We start from the raw sequence: 21,859 nt of genomic DNA, 5'->3' as shown, positions 1-21,859 counted from the left end.
GAGAGAGAGAGAGAATTAGTGTGTGTGTGCGTGTGCGTGCGTGCGTGCGTGCTCGCATGCATGCTAGCCTTTAAAATTTGGGCCACAATTCATGTAATTTTCCTTTAAGAAATAATATGGGAAGATAATTGTATGTCTAATGAATGCAATTTTTTATGAAATTACTTAGAACTGCATATTTTAGTGAAATGTTCTGTATCTGAATACATACATTGGAATGAAATGCATGTTTAATGATTATGTTCCAGCATGTGTCAGGTGAAGGCTTTGTAAGACAAATAGGTGTTATGGTATTATGGATGACTCTGATGCCATTTGGTTTGCTGTTTCTGACGGGAAGCTTTATGACATTCCCTTTGCTAGAAAGGGTGTCAAAAGCTAAGCAGCTGCAGTTGATGACCGGAACCTCTCCACTCGCATACTGGTTCACCTGTTTTGCGTGGGACCTTTTGTTGTACATGATAGTAGCCATCATCATGATGTTTGTAGTGTTAATTGCTGACCCGCTGAATGTGTTCAATGGATCTGAAGAACTTGGTATGTACTTTATGCATGCAGCCTTTACTGCCAACAAAATATCGGAGTAGAGATGTATTGACTGTGTAATGTAGCAATAGAAACTGCTGTGTTTCAGTGTCCATCACAGTCTGTACTTTACCTGTATGTTGATATCAGCATGGGCACTTTTCTCATACACTGTTAAAAAGTGTTGTCCAATTTCTTTAACACTCGTAAGATATGCCAACACATCTTTATAATTAAAATTACAAGGAGCGTTTCGTATATAATGCCTCCTACTTTTTTTAATGAAAACTACAATAGATACAGAAAGCATAACTGTGCAGTTAAATAGAGCAAGATTTCAGCTACTTACAGTTATTTTTCCACATAATCACCATCATTCGTTATGCACTTTTGCCAGCAATGAACAAGAGCCTGTATGCCGCGCCCATAAAAGTCTATGCCAGCAGAGGCTAGCCACTTTCTTACAGCTGCAATGACAGCATTGTTGTCTGGAAACTGTTGTCCACATAGTCCATCTTCCATAGGCCCAAAAATATGGAAGTCTGAAGGTGCTAAATTGGGGCTATAAGGTGGATGTGGTAGGACAGTCCAGCCAAACTTTGCAATTTGTGTGGTGGTCGCCAAACTGTTATGGGGTCTAGAGTTATCGTGTTGCAAATGAAAGGTTGTCTGCTTCTCTGGCCTGACTTGGGAAATGCGGGCTTTCAGCTTAGTCAGCATCGTCTTGTAGTGTTCAGAATTGACAGTCTCAGCAGACTCCAGGAAATCCAAGAAAATCACACCCTGCCTATCCCAGAAGACCATGCACAGCACTTTCCCTGCCAATGGCTGTGTCATGAACTTCTTTTTTCTTGGGGAATCCAGATGTCACCACTCCATGGACTGTCTTTCGGGTTACGGCTCATAGTGGTGACATCACGTCTCATGTCCGGTGACTTTGCTGTCCAGAAACTTGTCACCTTCAGCCTCAAACTGGTGCAACAGGTCCTGACAGACTTCCATTCAATGAATTTTGTGGTCCTGTGTCAGCATCCGCCAGACCCACCCGGAACAAACTTTGCGATAATCCAGCTTCCCCAATATTGTTTCCACTGCATTACAGCCAATATTAAGCCATGCACACAGTTCCCTGGTCGTTATCCGCCAATTTATATGGATGAGCTGATCGAGGTGCTGTTCATCATGAGGAGTGGCAGCTGAGCAGGAACGCCCAGGGTGTGGCTTGTCATGCACTTTACTTTTGCCACTGTTGAAATGCACTACCCACCGGGTCACTGTGCTGACATCCACTGTATCATCTCCGTACACCTTTAGCAAGTGTCGATGGCTGTCAGTGGGTGCAATTTTTTCGGCAGTGAGAAATTCAATAACACATCTCTGTTTCGTACGCAATTCTATGTCAGACGCCATTTTGGTAGACTGCTCTGCTGTAGCTATCTGTCACACGACAACCAAACTAACAGTACATTGGCAGGAAGGTTCAACCTTTACTACAACACCACCAACATCCAGCTCAGACGTTACATATTAACACAAAAAAATAGGAGGCATTATATACAGAACCACCTTCGTATATTGTGTATCTGAAAGAGGAAATTTGCTGCTGAAACTATTGGAAAGCAGAAAATTAACATTGAATATTTATGGGTAACATGCAGACCTGATGGGGTCCACATTTTGTGTTCCAAACTTTTTCTTGATCCACAATATATTGTCATTAATTATACCAGCCATTAGGAAGTCTGATACCATAAAATGGTCTTCACATTTCTGATTCTCAGATGTTTTTGTCTCTTTATATCCTGTCAGCTTTGATTAAAAATGCTATACATAAATGAGACAAAACTTTCCTTCTGCAGCTTTTTTTTTGTGTGCGCGTGCGTGCGTGTGTAAATTGCTGTTTGTTAAATGTTGGACATAACACAGGCCAGCCCAAGAAGTGCAGAGGGTCACTTGGATTTATCCCAACTCTGAGAGTCACACTTGAACTGATCACAACCATGAAGTATTCCTGCATGCTAGTGATTCATCCTGATTAATGCCAAATATTATCTTACTTATGTAAAAATAAGTATATCTAGTAAAACAGTAGTTTCTCCATGAAATTTGTTAGTGCATATTTTGTGTTCACTATTTAACGTGTATTTTCAAATTTGTATCTCTTTTCCCTGATTTCCTGTAAATTCTATTATTTCTGTATTATTTTTCTAGGTACATATTTCTTGCTGTTGATGATGTATGGTTTGAGTGCAATTCCATTTGCATACTTATTCAGTCACTTTAGGAACACATCTGCAGGAGCTTTTTCTTTACTTGTCGTGCTCAATGTGTTGGTTGGTAAGTAACATAATTCGTAGTAATATAAATTCTTAACAAGTTAAACCAACTTAAAATTAAATGGTTTTGGGAAAAGACATCATGTGTCAGATTTTAGGTTCTAACAGAGTGACTAGGAAGACTTCTGTCTTCTGGAATATAAGGCCATATACTCCAGTGAATACTAACAAGCACTTCAGAGACATATCACCTTAATTATCGGGGTTGAAGAGTTGGCCAGACAAGAACCCAGCATGAAGTGGGCTGTAAGCGGAGCTCTACTTTCTGCTTTTTTCATGCTGTTTTCTTGTTTGGCTTACTCTTCAGCTCTGAAGATGTAGGCAATATGCTTCCCTGAAATGTTTTTTGGCTTTCACCAGAGTACACATAATTATATCTGAGAAGATTTCATATCACCATTCTGTTGTATAATGAAAATCCATTATGTATTATATACATAGAATCAATGTTATATTTTAGCGTCCTGTTGCACTGATTTAAGTCCATGATTTATTTTATCCGTCTTCTAGTGCATACATTTATTTATCCCCTCTTTTCACTCTCACTACATGTTTCGGCACCAATGTGCCATCTTCAGGTGCTGATCCAATCCACGACAAACTAATTCATTGCATGCCTTGTCTTTACATACTAAAATAACTAAAATATATATTTATCATATATACTGACAAATGTCAAGTGTTAAAATACTAAAACTGTACAGCATATTTCTTTCCTACGTCGTGTTTCATTACGCGAGTCACGTCTATCATCCTCTGTTGGAGCACTCTCTCTTTCACTATCGTGTATTGTGCTCTGTGTTGCGTCTCGCTCCTGTGACTGCGTGTGTTATACTGCTGGACCTGCTGGGTATGTGTGTGTGTGTGCTGTCTTCGTTTTGAACTCACTCAAAACGAAGACAGCACATATAAAAAAAAGCAGAAAGCAGAAATTTTAATAATTGAAGTTTCATTAGAAAATTACTGTGTTGCCTTCTTGTCACTCTGTGTAATTTTAAACTGTAACACTTTTTCAGATGCATATTAACAACATGCAAAGACGTTGGAGAAGTCAATTGAATTTATTCGGTGGTCTTGTTACAAGGGGCACTAGATATGTATTCTACCTAAACCATATTTTAGTGTTGTATTCTAATGAAATGAACTGTAAGCTGTTCTCACAAGCCTCCTCATGTTATGTATGCAGTTCCAGCTCAGGCCATAATGAAACTTCTGACATGGCCACGGTGGAAATCTACCTACTTGAATTGTGGGCATGAATCTTATAAATTGGGAGTATCAATCCTTTATCACTTTTCTTGCAAAGAAGGGGAGTAGATCAAAGGTATTAGGCTATGTATGCTTATGCTGCATCTTCCAAATACAAAGTGAAATACTGGCATAAGCAGCTCAAGTGTGATAATCTCTTGAAGATAACCTCGATCGTGGAAGGCCAGTAGAGTGCTCTGGAAATGCACTGGAAACTGAAGACCTGGCCCTGCAGGACAGTTATATGAATGTATTGTGATTACTTGAGAATGCATTGTGTTGGAAACATCTGTTTTGACCATTGTCGACAATCGCATAGGAATGCCAAAAGTCGGTTTTTGTTGAATTCTAAGAATGCTGACCCTGCTTCAGAAGCAGTACTGGGTTTAATTTTCTGAGGAGAATTTTGGACTTTATGAAGCAGATCCAGAAATATCAGTCTAAGTTGTTTCAGGTTGTGAAGGGTGGATCCATCATAGGGATCCTGAATCAAAACAGGTGTCTATGCAGTAGAAACGTCATGGTTCATCCACTCCAAAGAATTTTCAGACACCACCATTAGCTGGAAAGATCATGGCTATAGTGTTTTTGAATTTGAAGGGAATTTTGCACATGGACTTCATGCCACCCATAGCAGCAGTAACTGAGAATCCATAGGCTGCTGTGCTTTGGAATTTAAAGGCCATCAAAAAAAACAATAGAAGATGACTAGGAGTCTTCTTCATGTCAGTGGTTCTGTGCACAAGTTATCAAAAGCAGTCACTGCCGTAATGTACCATTGCTTTGAATAATTAGACCAGTCACCCTAAAGTATTTCTCTAGTTGAGTATTTTCTGTTCTGAAACTTGAAGAAACACTTGTGGTATTCAGTTCTCAAGTGACTGTGAAATTAAAGATTCTTGTTCAGAGTGGTTTGACGAACAATTCAGAGGTTTCATTTTTCAGGGATTTCTTCTCTGGATTGATCTCAAGGAACACTGTGTTGCAAAACAGTGAAAACACGTTTGTTCTCTCTCAGCTACTTCATGGCTAGGAATACTGTATCTAGTGTCCCTCATATATACACAACTTATTATTTGAAGTTCAGGGGAATAAAGTAGAATACCATCCCCCTTGAATCTTCAGAATAACAAAAACTGTTGTCAAAGAAAATGGCTCTTGAAGCACATAGAGCAAAGATAGTTTTGCACACATTATATTTGCAGATTCTTATGTTGATGTGTACCCACTTAATATGGACTGCATAGAGTGCCTTCTGATTCCATTTTCTTCTACAGGTTTAATAATGTTCCTGGTGGTATACTTTATGCTGCTTAGTGAAGACTACAAGTCTACTGGGAAAGTGCTGAAGTTCTTTTTTGAGTTTATACCTCACTTCACCATTACATATGCATTCACACGCTTCTCAGATCGTGTCCTCTCAAACAACCAGTGCAGACTGAAGAAATCTTATTGTAATAGCATTTCCAGCACGTTAGACATATGCTGCTGTAAGTTTTTGTATTACTTTAGTACCTTTTTTATATTGATTGTAAGTTTGCTCTGTGTCTTGATTTGTTAACTTATGGATATTACAGTATATGGAGTATGTTTCTTATTAGGCACATTGACATCCATGCCTTTTAAAGTCGCCCCATTAATCCATCCATCTGTATGCATAGAACAGCATGTGAACCACTGAATGAATTTTAATGAAATTTGATATTGAAGTCTTTAGAGATACTGATGTCAGATTTCAATTTTGGTTAAAATCAGGCAAAATAGGAACACTTTACACCCATCTCAAGTGTTCTGTGCTAAATATATATTGAAGGGAAAATTTTTTTGAATAGAAATCATAGAGAAAAATGAAACACACTATATCCAGTACCATTTTTCTGTAAGTCGTACAGTTTTAATTTTAATTAAACAAGAGGGAATGAATTCCCCAAAATTGTTATGCAAAGCATACATTTCTGAACTTGTATATTCAGCAGTCTACAGTGATCTTTAAAACAAGCACAGAGATTAGTTATCAAAGTGTCGTATTTTTTATAGTAATTAAACAGAGCTTCTTCCCACCTAAATTTATAGCTCTACATATGTATAAGTATATATTTACTTATAATTTATCATGCTACTACCTATATTATGTTATTAGAGTTTAAACTTTGCTTCCTTCTTACTTTCTTTCTGACATGTTCACGGTAAGTATTTGCAAAAATGTGGACATTACCTTCACCAATTCTGAAACCAGTGAATGGGTTTTCATGAAATTTGATACCAAGAAATTTTACTGGGTGAAAAATTCATATAGGCTTTTGGAAAACCTGAATCTAAGAGATGATTTGGAAGGTGTAGATGGGAAGATAATATTAAAATGTATCTTAAAGAAATAGGTTATCTGCGTTTACTGTATTCATTTGGTTCAGAATGGGACTCACTGAAATGCTCTTGTGAAGATGATAATGAACATATATGTTCCTCGAATGGTGGAAAATGTATTAACTATTGGAGTAACTGTAAGCTTAGCTTACTCTTATTCATGGAGTTAGCAGGCATCATCATTAATCCTTCTCCCTGATTTGTTTAATATTATGTGTATAATGTCCAGATACTTAAAAAATGACAAGTATATCATATTTCATCTCCCTAACCACCATATAAAAATTGGAATCATAAGACTAGACATGTAAGTGAAACAGTTGTGGTGTTAATTGTTTGTCATGCCTAATGTAGTAGAATGCAGTAAAATTAAACATCTCTTGCCCCACTGAACATGCATTTCCTGGATGTTGTGGTTGAATGGTTAGTGCTGCTGATATATTAATGATGTTCAAATCTTAGCCCAGAGACCAGCTATCCTGACTGAAGTTTTTGTGTCGCTGATATCTTAAAGTGAACCACTTCCTTCCAGTTCATCATTGACAGTCTTCCTACCTTGTGACCAGGAACTGTATGTTTTATATTATCTGTGTTACTACCACTGCTGTGAAGGTTTAATCTGTATTTATGCACTTTAATTGGACATTTCTGCAAAATTAAAAGTTATTTTGTTCCTTCACAGTGTTTCCTTCTTGGTTTATCATTTTCATTATTCTTTGTTCTTTGTTTCCAGCACCTGATTGCAAAGATGGCTACTGTCCTGCTATATATAAGCCCTACCTGGCATTTGCAGATAATAATAATGAAAATGCAGTTGGTGGAGAAATCCTATATATGGCAGTAGATTCATTGATCTATTTTTCCCTCATCATGCTGGTCGAATTTGGTGTATTTGGCATATTGTATGAAAAGGTTAAGAAGATAGTCATTGGTAATAAAGTAGATAAACCGTTGCTTGATGATGATGTGGTGCATGAACAAGACAGAGTTGATGGTCAGATTAAAGGTCAGTGCACACCTTTGTCACTTTCTGTCATTGCCGTATTTCCATTTGTAAAGATTTTGATTATAATGAAGCAGGAAGGAAAAAGTTGTCAGCTAGAATACTAAGTCAAGCGTAAGGAAAAAATTGTGTCCAACCTCCTATAATTTTTAACATTAAATGCAAGACTTGTGTTTATCATTGCCCCCTTTTTGTTAGTTAACCTGTATTGACAGGTCAAAACATGTGGATATTATTTAAATAAATATTAAATACCAAAACGAATTGTGTTAATGGTCCCAAATGAAGTAAAATATGGTAAGATATGCAGGTTATATCATGAAATTGTTACTGATCATGCTGCTGACATGTTTAGTTCATAATATTAATGGATCACTGTACATGAAAACAAGTGCTTCAGTTCTTTTACCAAAAGATTTCAATTAATAAAAATAAAGAATCATGGGTTAAGTTTAGACTGCATTAAAATGAATATGTGTTCTATTATTTTAATGTCATGCTCTGTTATAAAACAAATTTAAAGCATATAATAGTTTTTCTGTTTATCTAAACTAAGACGTCTCTGATAGTACAGAATATTACTTCTCTCTCACATTAGCTACATTTCCTTTTCTTATGAGTAGTTTGAAGAGAGTGAATGTTAGCATGTCATTTATCATTTTTCTACAAATCCCTGTTAAGCTTACACTATATACTTTTATAATCTTCTCATTTTTCATATGAATGTCTAGTCAAGGTATTATCATGTAGCTATCAATATTTCTTCATTTTAAACGTGCTAGATCTATTTTTCTTGTATAGTTACCACAGTAATAGAGGATTTATCTCATGTTGCAGTAGCTGCTGTGCGTCGTGACGATGATATTATGTTGGTTCATAATTTAGTAAAGAAATTCACAAGAAATTTGACAGCAGTGAAAAGTGTTAGTTTTGGTGTGGCACCTGGTGAATGTTTTGGACTGCTTGGTGTCAATGGTGCAGGCAAGACCACCATATTTAGGATGCTTACTGGTGACGAAACTCCTACTGAAGGAGAGGCATGGATTGGACAATATAGTCTCAGCAAGGATAAGTCAGAGGTAGGAGCCATTAATGTTGTTGCATGCGGTGTTTTAAACAACCATTCACTTGGTGAAATGGTAAGATTTTTATGTTCAGATTCACAAAAGGTACCTAAGCATATTACTCAGCTGCATTTTGAAATTTATGGCATCTGCTTTCCTATAAATACTTCCCTCAGAATAGAGATTCCAGTCAGATGTATAGATCAGATAGTGACAGTACCACTTCATTATATCAGCTTCTGTGTTTGAAAGGAATTCAATGGAGAATAGGGTCTTCCAGGTTTAACACAATGTAATTCAAAGGCTGCCTCTGTAGTACATTTCATTACCTCCCAGAATACTATACTCTTCGTAGTTACTGCCTTGAGAACTTCTGATTGAGAAGCTGTTAGTCATTCAGCTGGTCAAGAAGTTCCTTGTCTTTTATGTAACCCAGAGATTTGTTACCATGCTCGCAACAGCCTGTCCCTGTATCTTATCCTGAGATGCTTGAACCCAGTCCACATCCTAACACATTTTCTTTATCATCCTCTTAGCTATCTTTAGGTCTCCCGGGTAGCCCCCTTCAGGTTTACTGTCTAAAATTTTCTGCACATGTCTCATCCTCCTTGTTTTGATCATCTTATGTATATTGAAAGTATTATATGGAACAAGTTATGACACACCTCATTTTGCATTTTCCTCAAGCCTTCTCTCTCAAGATAAAATATTCTCATTAACACCCTGTTCTCAAATACCCTCAGTCTAAGTTCTTACTGTAGGTTGGGAAACCAGCTTTCATACCAGTAAAAATAAGTGGTAAAATCATATTTTAATCTCTTATGTTTTTAGGTGGATGTGGAGGATACTGGATTCAAAATTGAATGGTAGCAAACATTCCCTACATTTAATACGCTGCTCTTTGTGAATATAATATTGATTTGCTACTGTCATCCCAGAATGTTTTAATGTATCTCTGTGTAACATTTTGCAACTTTCTACTTTGATTGTGAGATGGTGTTAGGCCATCACTAACAGCCCCCTCAAATTCTGAAGCAGGATAATCACCCCTTCATGGCTGTCTGCAGCTGCTTAAGCAGTACAGTTCTGTATGGCCTTCATATGTAGGGCCGTCTCCCCCCCCCTCCATTATGCTTCACAACTCAAATGCTTAAGACACACAGCTGTAGAAAGGGAAATGCAAATATACTATGTGAAGCAAATGTATTAATGTAAGAAAAGATATCCCTTTTCTTACAGTACTCAGAGGTAATCTTTTCCCTGTGCCTCAGAATATTCACAATTCTACAAAATAAACTATTCTAATTGTGATACACAAAGTGTTTAGGATATCAGTTGTCATGTATCTAATACCCAAATGAATAAATAGTCTGCAGGATATTAACAAAAATAAGTTAACAGTTGTCAGTGACAAATCCCAGAGATCCAGCCATCAGAATTATACCATCCATTGTTATTATTACATGCAGAAAAATTAAGAGCAAGATGCCACTAGCTTACCACTGACACCATGTGATAAAAATAAGACTTGTATTCTACTCTCTGAATGGGTGAAAAATTCTCCAAACATGAAAATGAACTTCATATGATCCTTAATAGATGAATGCATGTTGTCTGATTATATATGTCATCAATTGGTTATGAATAGGAGCAAGTTAGCTTGCTTAAGATTTCGTAACATGGGTCAGTTCTTCATGGAACCAAGTGACTTTTATGATGCCCCCATAAATGAAGTTGTACATTTCATTCAAAGTGTAGGATTAATAAAGGGTTAATCCAAAGGGGAAGCGCAATAGATCATTGAAGGTCACAGTGGGAGGGCCAGATTTTAAGGCCCATCCCTTACACACATACACACATACATATGAATAGGAGCAGAAGATAGTAGCAATAAATGGTAGTGGAAAGTATGCTTGATTTGGTATTTTAGTATCCATCTCTACCAAAAAGATGTAATAGTATATCCTGGACAGTGGCAATGGTTGCTGCATATTGCTATCCTGTAAAGTTGGCAATGGTTGCTGCATATTGCTATCCTGTAAAGTTTAGTATCTTAGTTTATAAATGTAGCTGTGTTTTCAGAATTTTTCACCTATATAATGTGCATATTCAGGGAAATAAGTACATTGTGTCACCATGTCAGTTTCCTGTTGAAATTTCAGCATGCTTTATGCTAGTACAAACATGTTTATGTTAAAGGTATGAATTTTAAGAAAGGATAAAGAAATATATGCTGGATCATTAAGTTTGTGAATAATAAGGATTGGTTGATTTTTATTTAAAAACAATAGTATGCATGAAGGCAAGTGAATATGATACTGCATCTTATGGATAGTAAAGTATCTCTGTTCCACTCCACTGTAAACTTGTTCTTTATTGGCCAAGCATTGTAATTTTTTCAATACTAATACTGTTAACCTGGCTGCCGGCCTGCAGTTTTGGATTTAAAATTCACCTATTCCTGGAGAATATAATTTATTTGTATTAGTGCCTGTAATATTTCTTGTCTAGTACATGTATTTAAATTCTTCCCATACTGTAATGTCAATGTGTTTACAGTTCCTTGCACAGATTGGCTACTGCCCACAGTTTGACGCCATCAATGAAGCTCTGACAGGTCGTGAAATGCTGAAGCTTTTTGCCAGTCTTCGTGGTGTTTCCAAAAATAACATTGAATATGAAGTCAAGAAATGGATTACATTGATGGGTGAGTTGCATGATGCGACTGGTGAAGACACAGCAAACTGAAAAGACTTAACATGTGGTTTAGTGATTTGTAAAATATGGAGATCAGCAACGGTGCTGTAATTAAGTGTAGTCACAAGTCGTTTGTTAAAATGGTCAGTAAATCCAGGCACTATTCCAAACCCTACATAGAGGTGCATTCCCTCAAGTGACAGTACAAATATATCATGGTAAAATATTACAATCAAAACAATTATTCACCTTTTTCTCTGAAAAAAAGAGTACCTTTATTGTATTATTTGTTCCATTCTGCATGTGGTGTACTTTAACGTTGATATTTGCATTGTGGTCAAAGATATCCCAATCATAATGACAGCTTTACCTTTGCCACATTATTTGCTTGCATATGACAGTACCTAGATTTCTTCATTATTATCAGGTAGAGCTGGCTGAACTTCAGCATCTCATATCAAATAGCTGTATTTCTGTTAGATCCCTTTTAATAGTATCCACTCATTTATACCAAAATCTCTCAAGTAGTCATTTTCCTCCCAAAATGTTTTTGAACCAAACCTTATGGAGAAAGACGCAAGATCGAGAGCTGATTTGACTGTTCACAAATTATAACTTTTTAAAGTGTTTAGTATAATGTATAAAAATGCTAATGAACAATATTTTTAATAGGACTTCAAGAGTATGAGAACCGGAAATGTGGAACATACAGTGGTGGCAATAAACGTAAGCTGAGTACAGCCATGGCTCTGATAGGGAACCCTCCAATTGTGTTCCTGGATGAACCAACAAGTGGAGTTGATCCTGTGGCCAGGAGGAACCTGTGGACTGTACTGACATCTATCCAGAAGTCTGGCCAGTCTGTAGTACTCACTTCACACAGGTGTGTTTCATATAATAAACTCAGTGGATGCTGTCTTGAGCAGGCCCATTCCAGTATAAAATTTTTTTCAGGATCCATCTTTTAATATTATTGTTCCATCTGTATACATCTCTGTTTTGTCATTATTACACCATATTTTAAATATAATAATGACACTTAACTGTAAATTAAAACTGTTCCGCTTTTGAACTTTCCAGTTTCTTACTATCAGCATGCAGCCATGTTAACCTGCAAGGTAGGAGTGCCACTACTGGTATAAGAGCCTGTAATTTTGTGCAGTAGTAGATGTTTGAAAAATATATGACTTGTGTTATATGATCATTTTGTAAATCAATAGCATGTTAACTGGAATAGGTCAGTCGGTATAATGACAGGTTACATGCTGGACAGCCAGGGTTTGATTCTCGACAGGGGTAAGAGATTTTTCTCTACTGCATGGCAGCCAGACTGACTGGGGCATGAAGCTGACCACTCACCTCTTTATAGTGCCTAAGTTGATTCTGTATTTCAGCATCCTGTTGCAAGCCTTTAATTAAACATCTGTATATCCACGGTCTGTCAGTAATGCAACAGTTGTTTATTCACCATTTAACACTTGACACAACATGTTTTGGCCATAGGTGGCCATCTTCAAGTGTCTTAATGCATTCAAACTGTTACACTGCTCTCATGTGCGCTAAAACTGCACGTTGCAGTCCACATAAAAATAACATAAGTAATTGATTAAACTCCATTAAAATTTTCTATCAAAATTTTTTTGTAAAATCCGATTCCACCTCCAAATAAGTGGACAACGCCCCTTATGAGGTTGAATAGGATTTTATGAAAAAATGTTAATGGATTTTAGTTATATATTTACGTTATTTTTAAGTGGACTGCAACATGCAGTTTTAGCGCACATCAGAGCAGTGTAACAGTTTGAATGCATTAAAATACTTGAAGATGGCCACCTATGGCCAAAACATGTTGTGTTAAGTGTTAAATGATGAATAAAACAATTGCTGCATTATTGACGGACTATGGATACATAGATGTTTAGTCAGGAATAGCAGAGCTATACTTCCTCACCCCAGTAGGTCTTCTTGGTGTGGTGCTTAATTAATTGAGTGCAGAGACAACTTTACCATTTGTTAGCTGTGTGACATCTGTATATAACTGCCAGTTTGATAAGAGTAGCTGATGAAGCATTGGCCTGTATGAAATTTTGTAAGAAGGCAGATCATGAACAAACCTAAAAATGTTGATATTATATTCAGCAAATCTGATACAGTCAGATTTTGTATAAGTATATATTATACATATAAATATGCCATTAAAACTTTTAGTATGTGGTCCCTGTCAACCTCACTGTATAGACTGAAACATTTGATGGAAAGCATTCATCAGAAGTTCTGCCCAGAAGTTTTGTTATGCCTTATGTTGTGTAGTTTCTAAGAGGTTATGTTGGATATTTTACATACATACATACATCAGCATTTCAGAGTATTCACAAGTGTGCAACTGGCACTGAATATAAAACTAGTCAAACAACAGTCACAAGACAATCACAGATAAAATCACAGAAACATCAATTCAACCATAGTTAAAATCTAAACCGAATACCTCAAATAAATAGATACAATGTTTCACATACAATTATACCAACAAGATAATTAGCAATACATAATAATTCTCCTTCCTTAACTTACACTTACACTTAATGTCCATATTGATAATGTTATATTTTAGCGTCATGTTGCACTGATTTAAGTCCATGATTTATTTCAACCGTCTTCCAGTGCATACATTCATCTATCTCCTCCTCTCACTCGCACTACACGTTTCGGCACAAAAGTGCCATCTTCAGGTGCTTATTCGATTTACGCTAAACTAGTTCATTGCATGCCTTGTCGTCTTCATATTAAAATAACTAAAATATATATTTATCATATATATTGATAAATGTTAAATGTTAAAAATATTAAAATTGTTCAGGATTTTTCATCCCTACGTCGTATCTCACTACNGACAGAAGAGCAAAAATTCATCAACAGTATATGACGGATTATGTATTAGGACATCTCTTATTTGATTTATAAACCGTTTTTTATCATGTACTAAGTTAGATAAATATCCGGGCAGACTGTTAAATATTTATATACTCATGCAATGGACCCCTTTCTGCCTCATTGCGAGATGTGATTGTAGGACATGTAAATTTCTTTCATGTCTTGTTGGCCTCTCATAAATTGAATAATTAAAAGTAAAATACTCCAAGTTATTCATCATAAGTCATCAGAGATAAAATGTATTGAGACACCCGTGTTAATATATTTAACTTTATAAATGCTGGCCTACATGACTCTCTATGTCTCATCCCCATTATTATTCTAATAGTCCTCCTTTGTAAGAGAAAGATCTTCTTGGCCTCTGACAAATTACCCCAAAAAACTATTCCACATCTCATGAGTGAATGAAAGTATTCATGATATATCATTTTAAGTGTTTTAACATTACTGTATGGTTTCATAATTCGTATTGCATAACATGCCTTTCCCAATCTGGGTAACAGTGATTCAACCTGTGTCTTCCAATTCAAGCACTTATCAATTTCAATGCCCAAAAATTTAATATGAGTTTCCTCTTGTAATAATTCATCGTTAAACTTTAAATGTACAGGCATATTGTCACGATTGATTGTTTCAAATTTTAACCCTTTAGTTTTCCTCAAGTTTAGGGATAAGCCATTGTATTTAAACCACTGACTTAAGGAATTTAACGTACGTTTAGACGTTTCTTGAATTTCATTGATATTAATACCTGACACTAATGTAGTTGTATCATCGGCATACAACAATGACTTGTTGTCAGTACTTAATGCTGACAGCAGGTAATTAATATATAAAAGGAACAACAGAGGACATTCTTTAGTATGTAATATATGAATCTTTCACAGTGAATGAATGCTTCTAAATCTTCTTGGATTATCAGCCATGTCGATGTTGAGTTAAAAATGAAGATTTCATAGACCTCCATCATCAGGGTTGATAATCATATTGGAGACAGAGTAGATCTCCAGAACATTGTTTTAACTTGACACTGAGGCAGGTGATTGCTTGAGATGATTGTAGTGCCATCTTTAGTACTTTCTGAAATGCTTTCAGTTGCAAAATGTTTCTATTAAGATTACTGTCTTGTATATGTATTCAAAATGTATTCAAAATCTGCAACCAGGAATAATAAAGTAGTAGTACCAGAAAATAAATCTTCTTGCAGGCTCTGTTATTATTCTGTATGGACATGTTGTGTTTGCAGCATGGAGGAGTGTGAAGCACTGTGTAACAGGTTGGCCATCATGGTGGCTGGGCAGTTCGTGTGTATGGGTGGGGTCCAGTATCTGAAGCAGAAATTTGGCCAAGGCTTCACTATCATGGTGAAACTGAGAGCAGTTGAAGCTGATAAACCCATCATACGCAGATTAAAACGTGAGATCAAAGGAAATTTCAGCTCTGGTTGTGTCCTTAAGGATGAACATCAGGTAAGCATGTCAATAATTCAGACTTTCTACGTATGGTATAGCTATATCTTATATGGTTTTTATATCTGACTTTATTTCTGTTGTTAGTTTTATGAATACTACTGTGCTTAAGGCTTTCAGCATTTCTGTTTTAAATTACACAGAGCTAGCATAGCTTATTTTAGGTGGTTTTCCTCATTACTTTCAGACAAACGTCAGGATCATACCTTGCTCTTTTCTATGAATACTTTATTTCTGATCACCAAAGACCAACTATCTTTAACATGTACTCGTATTTCAAACAAATGTTAATCTTATCCCCTAACTTTTCTCTTCAGTTCTTCAGCACTGATTAAGATTTCCCTAAGTGCTTTCAGCCAAATGTCAAGGCAGTACATAGCATTTTCCATGATTGCCACAATTGTGACCAGCCAAGACCAGCTGTCTTGTCATATTTCTCTTAGTGCTTTCAAGTAAATATCAGAACAGTAGCTTTAAATTTTTTGTGAATACTTTAACCCACATCAGTCAAGAATAGCTGTCATGAGAGGTGTTTCCATGAGTGCTTCCAGAAAAATGTAAGGCTGGAATCTCATAATTTTTAGTGAATGCTTTGACAGTTACTACAAGCCGGAAAGTCGCAGGTTCAAGTCCCAATGAGGTCATTGGATTTTTTTCAATTGACCTAATCCTACCAGCTGCACTAGGCCCTGGGGTTTACTCAGCCTCTAACAGAAATGAGTACCAGGAATTAATTTAATAATTTTCCTGGGGAGTAAAGGGCAGCCAGCGCATAAGGCTGACAACCTTACTGCCATCTTTGAACCGATTGTCTAGATAGTGTGGGACTCTCAACGTCTCACAACCATATGGGCCTTCACAGCCTGTTACAGAAATAGCTTTACTTTTTTACTTTACTTTGACACTTACTCTTCATACTCCTTGTAGCACCTGTTATTGAACACTTTCAAGATAGACAAGCTTGTTTTCTGTTTTATTCCAGCCACATTTTAAGAAATCAGCTTTCAAATGAAAACAACCAAAGATCATAGCTCCTAATCTATATACAACTCTGTCCAAAAAGTATCCGACCTTGGGCCAGGAAAAAGGAGTTCTGTAACTGGGTGGCTACAATACCTAATCACCTTCAAAGTAGGCCCCTTGTGACTCCACACACTTAGCCCAGTGATCCTTCCATTGCTGGAAGCAATTCTGGAAGGCTTCTTTTGGAATGGCATGCAGCTGCGCCGTCGCTTTCTGTATGATGTCCTTGTGGCTGTCAAAACGGCAGCCATTTAGCAGTGTCTTCAATCTTGGGAACAGCCAGAAATCACAAGGAGCCATCTCAGGAGAGTAGGGAGCTTGGCGAACCTGTGGTATGCCGTGCTTGGCCAGGAAACCCTGGATCAGGTGCGATGAATGAGCTGGGGCGTTGTCATGATGCAGCTGCCAGTTGCGTGCGTCCCACAGCTCCAGTCTCTTGCACCGAACTGCATCATGAACATGGAGGACTTCTTGGTAGTACTCCTTATTGACAGTCTGGCCTAGTTGTGCGTACTCATGATGCACAACACCCCTTTAATTGAAAAAAAGAAACAGTCAGTATCACCTTCACATTGCTCCGAACCTGTCGTGCTCTTTTGGGCCTCGGGGATGTTGGATGCTTCCATTGTGATGCCTGGACCTTGGTTTCCGGGTCATATCCATACACCCACAACTCGTCACCAGTGATCACAGTCTTCAGGAACTCAGGATCCCTGTTGGCGCACTCCAGCATGTCCTGCACGATCTCAAGGCGGAGTTGTTGCTGCTCCAGCGAAAGCAGCTTGGGAACAGATTTTGCCGCCACTCCTCGCATGCCCAAATCCTCAGTTAAGATTGTGTTTGCGGAACCTCTGCTGATCCCAACCTCATCAGCAACTTCACAAATGGCCAAACAATGGTCCTCCATGATCAGTGTCCGCACTTTTTCAATGACATCAGCATTGACAGTCTCCAGGAATGCTGCTCACTGTCCGCCAACATACGGCCATGTTTAAAGCGGTTGAACCACTCCTTACTTTGAGTGACCCCCCACTGCATCATCGCCGAAAGCCTGCTGAATTTTGCGAATTGTTTCCGCTTGGGTATCCCCAAGTTTCTGACAAAACTTAATGCAGTATCGCTGCTCAAAGCATTCTGTCATCTTGAACGAAACAAGAATGTGATGAACACATGTTACACCACTTCGCTATCTGACAGCCACATACACATCCAGCAGTGTTGTGAGTCAGCAAAAAATCACGCATGCGCATGAAAGTCCCTTCTATCACTGCCCTCAGTTTCCCCACCCCTTTGGCCATAACTTACAGCGGAAAAAAATAAAGTCGGATATTTTTTGGACATACGGTAGATAATGACTGTTGGGTAGAGATATATCCAGGGAACATTTGCACTGTCACTGGTGTGCTACTGAAATATGTCTTTTCCTTAAACCACAAGGTTTGTAAACAGTCATTTGCTGTTAATTGAAACATCCTCACTAACATTATTTGCACTCAGTGTTAATTTCACTAGAGTTATGTGCATCTTGATCATAATTCCAATCTGCAAGTTGCTACTCGTTTACGGTGAGATGATATTAGGCCCTCATCAGTGCCCTCCATACATCTAGAAGCTGTCTGCCATCCCCCCCTATTGTGACTTCACTCATTTTCATTGTTTCTGCTCTTACATGCTAACTAGAGAGGAGATATTGAAATTGCTATGCATGTAGTACTCATAATTTAGTATTTTACATGAAGTGCATGTATAGAAATGGCCTGATGTCAGAGAATCTAAACATGTTGTTGTAATGAAATAAAAAATAACTATAAACAGTATTTTCTGCCAGTTGTGTAGACAGTGAAAAACTGCTATAGCACAATTACAAAGATCTCTTTAATATCTCAGTATAATTTCCATAAATAATGTTAATATAATGTAGTTAAATATTTAAGAAACCCCGTAACAGTAAGTCCCATACAATAAAGTTAAGAAGTATTACATTGTTAATTGTTTGTTTGAAATTAATACACTAAAGATAATTTTTAACAGGGTTTGCTGCACTATCATGTGACTGATCCCAGTACTCCATGGAAACATCTCTTTACAACCATGGAGTACGTGAAGCACAAGTATGATCTGGTAGAAGATTACGTTGTAAGTGAGACAACACTGGAGCAAGTATTTATATCTTTTGCAAAGTCCCAAAATGGGCAATCTGCTGGTCCCAATATTTCAATATCTGCATAGTATTTTGTAAATATCAAGTACATCAGCAGGGCTGCCATGGTTAGAAATTTTCGCTGTTATTAGGTGTGTCTAATATTATACTACTCTTAATTCTATAATCTGGGACTAGATTTTCTACAAAAGGGTATTCACAAACAGTACATGGTGCTATGTTCATGCCTAATAATGCTGCAAGTTCGACAGGTACTGAACATGTACCAGTCAGCTTTATAATACTGTTAGTTGAGATGTACAAACTCAAAACTCAAGCATATGAATGAATTGTAAGTCACGGAGGGCAGAAGTCACAGTCTCCATATATTTGCATGCAGCTACGGAGTAAAGGTGCAAATGGTATAAATTTAAATGTATTCATAAAACAGTGCATTTTTACTTGCTGAATGCCTTTCAGATATTGCCTATAAAATGTTGCCAGAAATTTTTATACAAATTTCCATTTCATTGTTTCTTTTTCTACGTGTGGTAACATTATTCAGGATATTCTTACAATTGTAGATAGGTTCACCAGATTCAGCATACCTGAAAAAAGAAAAAAGGTGCCTTATGTTTGAATTCACAGAGCTGAATAAAGGTTCAGCATGTCTTGCTTGTACTGGAGTCAGATCACTGGAAACTATAATTTGTACCTTATATGTTGAGAACAGACATTTTTAGCAGCTCATGCAATAATAATTTATTCTGTTATAATTTTCATTATACTGAGGCCACAGATGGAAGTTGCATGGATGATGGATGTGACTCTCAAGGCTTTCCACTCTTTGTCATCTGTTGTATTGCTCTCTCTCTTAGCCCTTTTGGTCTTTGTCAGCCATTCCAAAGTTCTTTAAACAGTAAAGATTGTCACTACCCTACTTTTGTCCAAACAGAAAGGCTGGATAATTAAATGGGAATATAGGGAAATATACTTGAAGGGAAAGCTAACAAACCAGAGATGTTGAGGTGGGTCAATCCATGGAACTTCTTTCCATGGCCTCAGAATAGGTGTAAAGTTAAACATGGGTTTAGGCAGCTGGTTTAACTGAGACTGATTGTTTAGACTTTTGAGCTAAAGGTGGTTTAGTTGCTGGTTCAACTGTCAACAACTTTACGATTGGAGAGTTACGTGAAAATAACTACAGGTTCTCTATTTAATCATGGGATTGAGCACCATAAAGCCAGTGGACTACTGCTTACATAGCTAACAAGGAATTAGAAAGGGAATATAGCCCACTGTTCCACTGCAGTTTAACTTGCCTTATTTTACAGGAGAGTCTCAAAGTGGCAACATGCTTCTGAGCACATCAGATATCTTGACAGAATATTCCTAGACACAAAACAAAGCTGTTTTCTTTAATTAGTAGAATTTTCTCTTTAATATTTTTCTTCTCCATTCCTGTGCTGGATGGGGGTTGTTCACTTACACTTTGTCTTTCAGAGTGCCCCATAAGTAAAAGTTATATAAATTTAAAGCTAGACATTGTGGGGGCCATAATCCACAACATATCTGTCTCTCAAATAAGTCTGCCAGATCCATCATAGAAATTTGAACATTGTTGGTTGTTGCATTGCCCTGCATAAAGTACCTGTACTCAGTCTGTTCTTTAGTCAGCTCCATTGCAGAAGGATGCTATAATCGGTGTAATATTACATTTGGAGTTAATTGTTTCATCAAAAACTGCAGGCCCTTCTGTTCTCTGTACACTGACTGCAGACCAGTTCTGCACCTTATGTATAATTCCAAGTGACTTCATGGACTGCATGCAGTTTTTTGCACTGAAGAGCAGATGTGTTGATTTTATACGGCCACTTGCAGTAATCCATATAAATTGCAGCTGGAAAGGACCACTGAAACCACCTGCAGTAACAGGTTCATGTGTACAGATGATTTTATGGAGCCATATTTCTGTTGTGATATGAACATGCTTGATACACTACACTACACCACATCGGAGATCTAAATGACAGAAGTGTTCCTTTGGACTAGGTTTTAGTCATGCACCAGTGTTATCCAATTTATTTATGGGATTTTTGTGTGTGTGTTCCCCCACCCCACCCCCAATCCAGCACCAAATCTGTTGCACAAAACTTTTCTGCTGTTCTGTATTGCTACACTGTAAAACTAGGATATTTTCAGCTGAACTGCAGTGACCTTCTTACATAGTAAATGCTTTACAAAATCATTCTATAAATTCATCAATACTAAACTGCATTTGACCACTATGCAAAAACATTACATTGAATACAGCTGTGTCAGCTGTGCAGTGATCAAGTGGCTTTGGAAAAAGGAAGTTCTTGACTAATGCTTCTCAGACATTTCAGGATATTCTTACAAAATTAAGATAGAGATCTTGTAGAGTAAGAAGGTTAAAAGTGTTTGTTTCCTGTATTAATACTCAAGTCCAAGAGGCCTTTCTTTTAAAAATATGTTTTATAAATTAGAGAAGGGAGTAAATAAGTCACATATGGCTGTGCCATAGCTCAAGCGGTTAGTCGCTGGCTTCCCACTGCGGCGGCCTAGGTTCGATCCCGGGTCTGGTCAAGTGGGATTTGTGGTGGACAAAGTGGCGCTGGAGCAGGTTTTCTCCAAGTACTTCATTTTCCCCTGCCAATTTTCATTCCGCCAAATTCTCCATCATCATAATCACCCGGGGCAATCAATGGCTAACGTGCCAAGTGGACCCAGCTGGACTCCACCCCCCACTAAACAAAAAAAATAAGTCACATATTTGTTGTGTTATACAATGCAGTATTTACATTTTCAATTTTTTATTCATGTAATTCATCACTTTTTAATACGTAATAGTGCTCACAGATTTCCTCCTTCTCTTATACTTCTTTCAGGTTGCTTTAAAAAATGTTAATTTTTATTTTGGAGTATTTTGAACAAATAATAGCACTGCAGTACCCATTATGTTGGAAACATCTTTCTAACCATATTAGATCTGAATATAATAGAAAAAATAGAGTACTTTGTAAGATAAAATCATTTTA

The 21,859-nt window shown here is 37.2% G+C and overlaps 1 protein-coding gene across 4 annotated transcripts in view; it reads left to right on the top strand.

The window, feature by feature from the left end:
• The window catches only part of LOC111875446 (ATP-binding cassette sub-family A member 2), a 59,400-nt gene extending 38,142 nt beyond the window's left edge, over nucleotides 1-21,258 (top strand). For 3 of the 4 annotated variants that reach the window (XM_023871701.2, XM_033755820.1, XM_033755823.1), the window contains 9 exons: nucleotides 249-537; nucleotides 2,737-2,862; nucleotides 5,387-5,599; nucleotides 7,207-7,479; nucleotides 8,314-8,555; nucleotides 11,100-11,247; nucleotides 11,910-12,120; nucleotides 15,415-15,637; nucleotides 18,692-21,258. In XM_023871701.2, the coding sequence (XP_023727469.1) occupies nucleotides 249-537; nucleotides 2,737-2,862; nucleotides 5,387-5,599; nucleotides 7,207-7,479; nucleotides 8,314-8,555; nucleotides 11,100-11,247; nucleotides 11,910-12,120; nucleotides 15,415-15,637; nucleotides 18,692-18,889 (1,923 nt within the window). In that variant the 3' untranslated portion in view covers nucleotides 18,890-21,258. The remainder of the gene's footprint in view (nucleotides 1-248; nucleotides 538-2,736; nucleotides 2,863-5,386; nucleotides 5,600-7,206; nucleotides 7,480-8,313; nucleotides 8,556-11,099; nucleotides 11,248-11,909; nucleotides 12,121-15,414; nucleotides 15,638-18,691) is intronic. The other variant, XM_033755821.1, reaches the window with a different exon arrangement.
• Nucleotides 21,259-21,859: the final 601 nt, after the last annotated feature.

This window comes from Cryptotermes secundus, unplaced genomic scaffold (assembly GCF_002891405.2).
Source record: "Cryptotermes secundus unplaced genomic scaffold, Csec_1.0 scaffold304, whole genome shotgun sequence".
Lineage (NCBI taxonomy): Eukaryota > Metazoa > Arthropoda > Insecta > Blattodea > Kalotermitidae > Cryptotermes > Cryptotermes secundus.
Note: the sequence above shows the minus strand (reverse complement) of the source record. Positions and strands in the feature narration are given on the sequence as shown.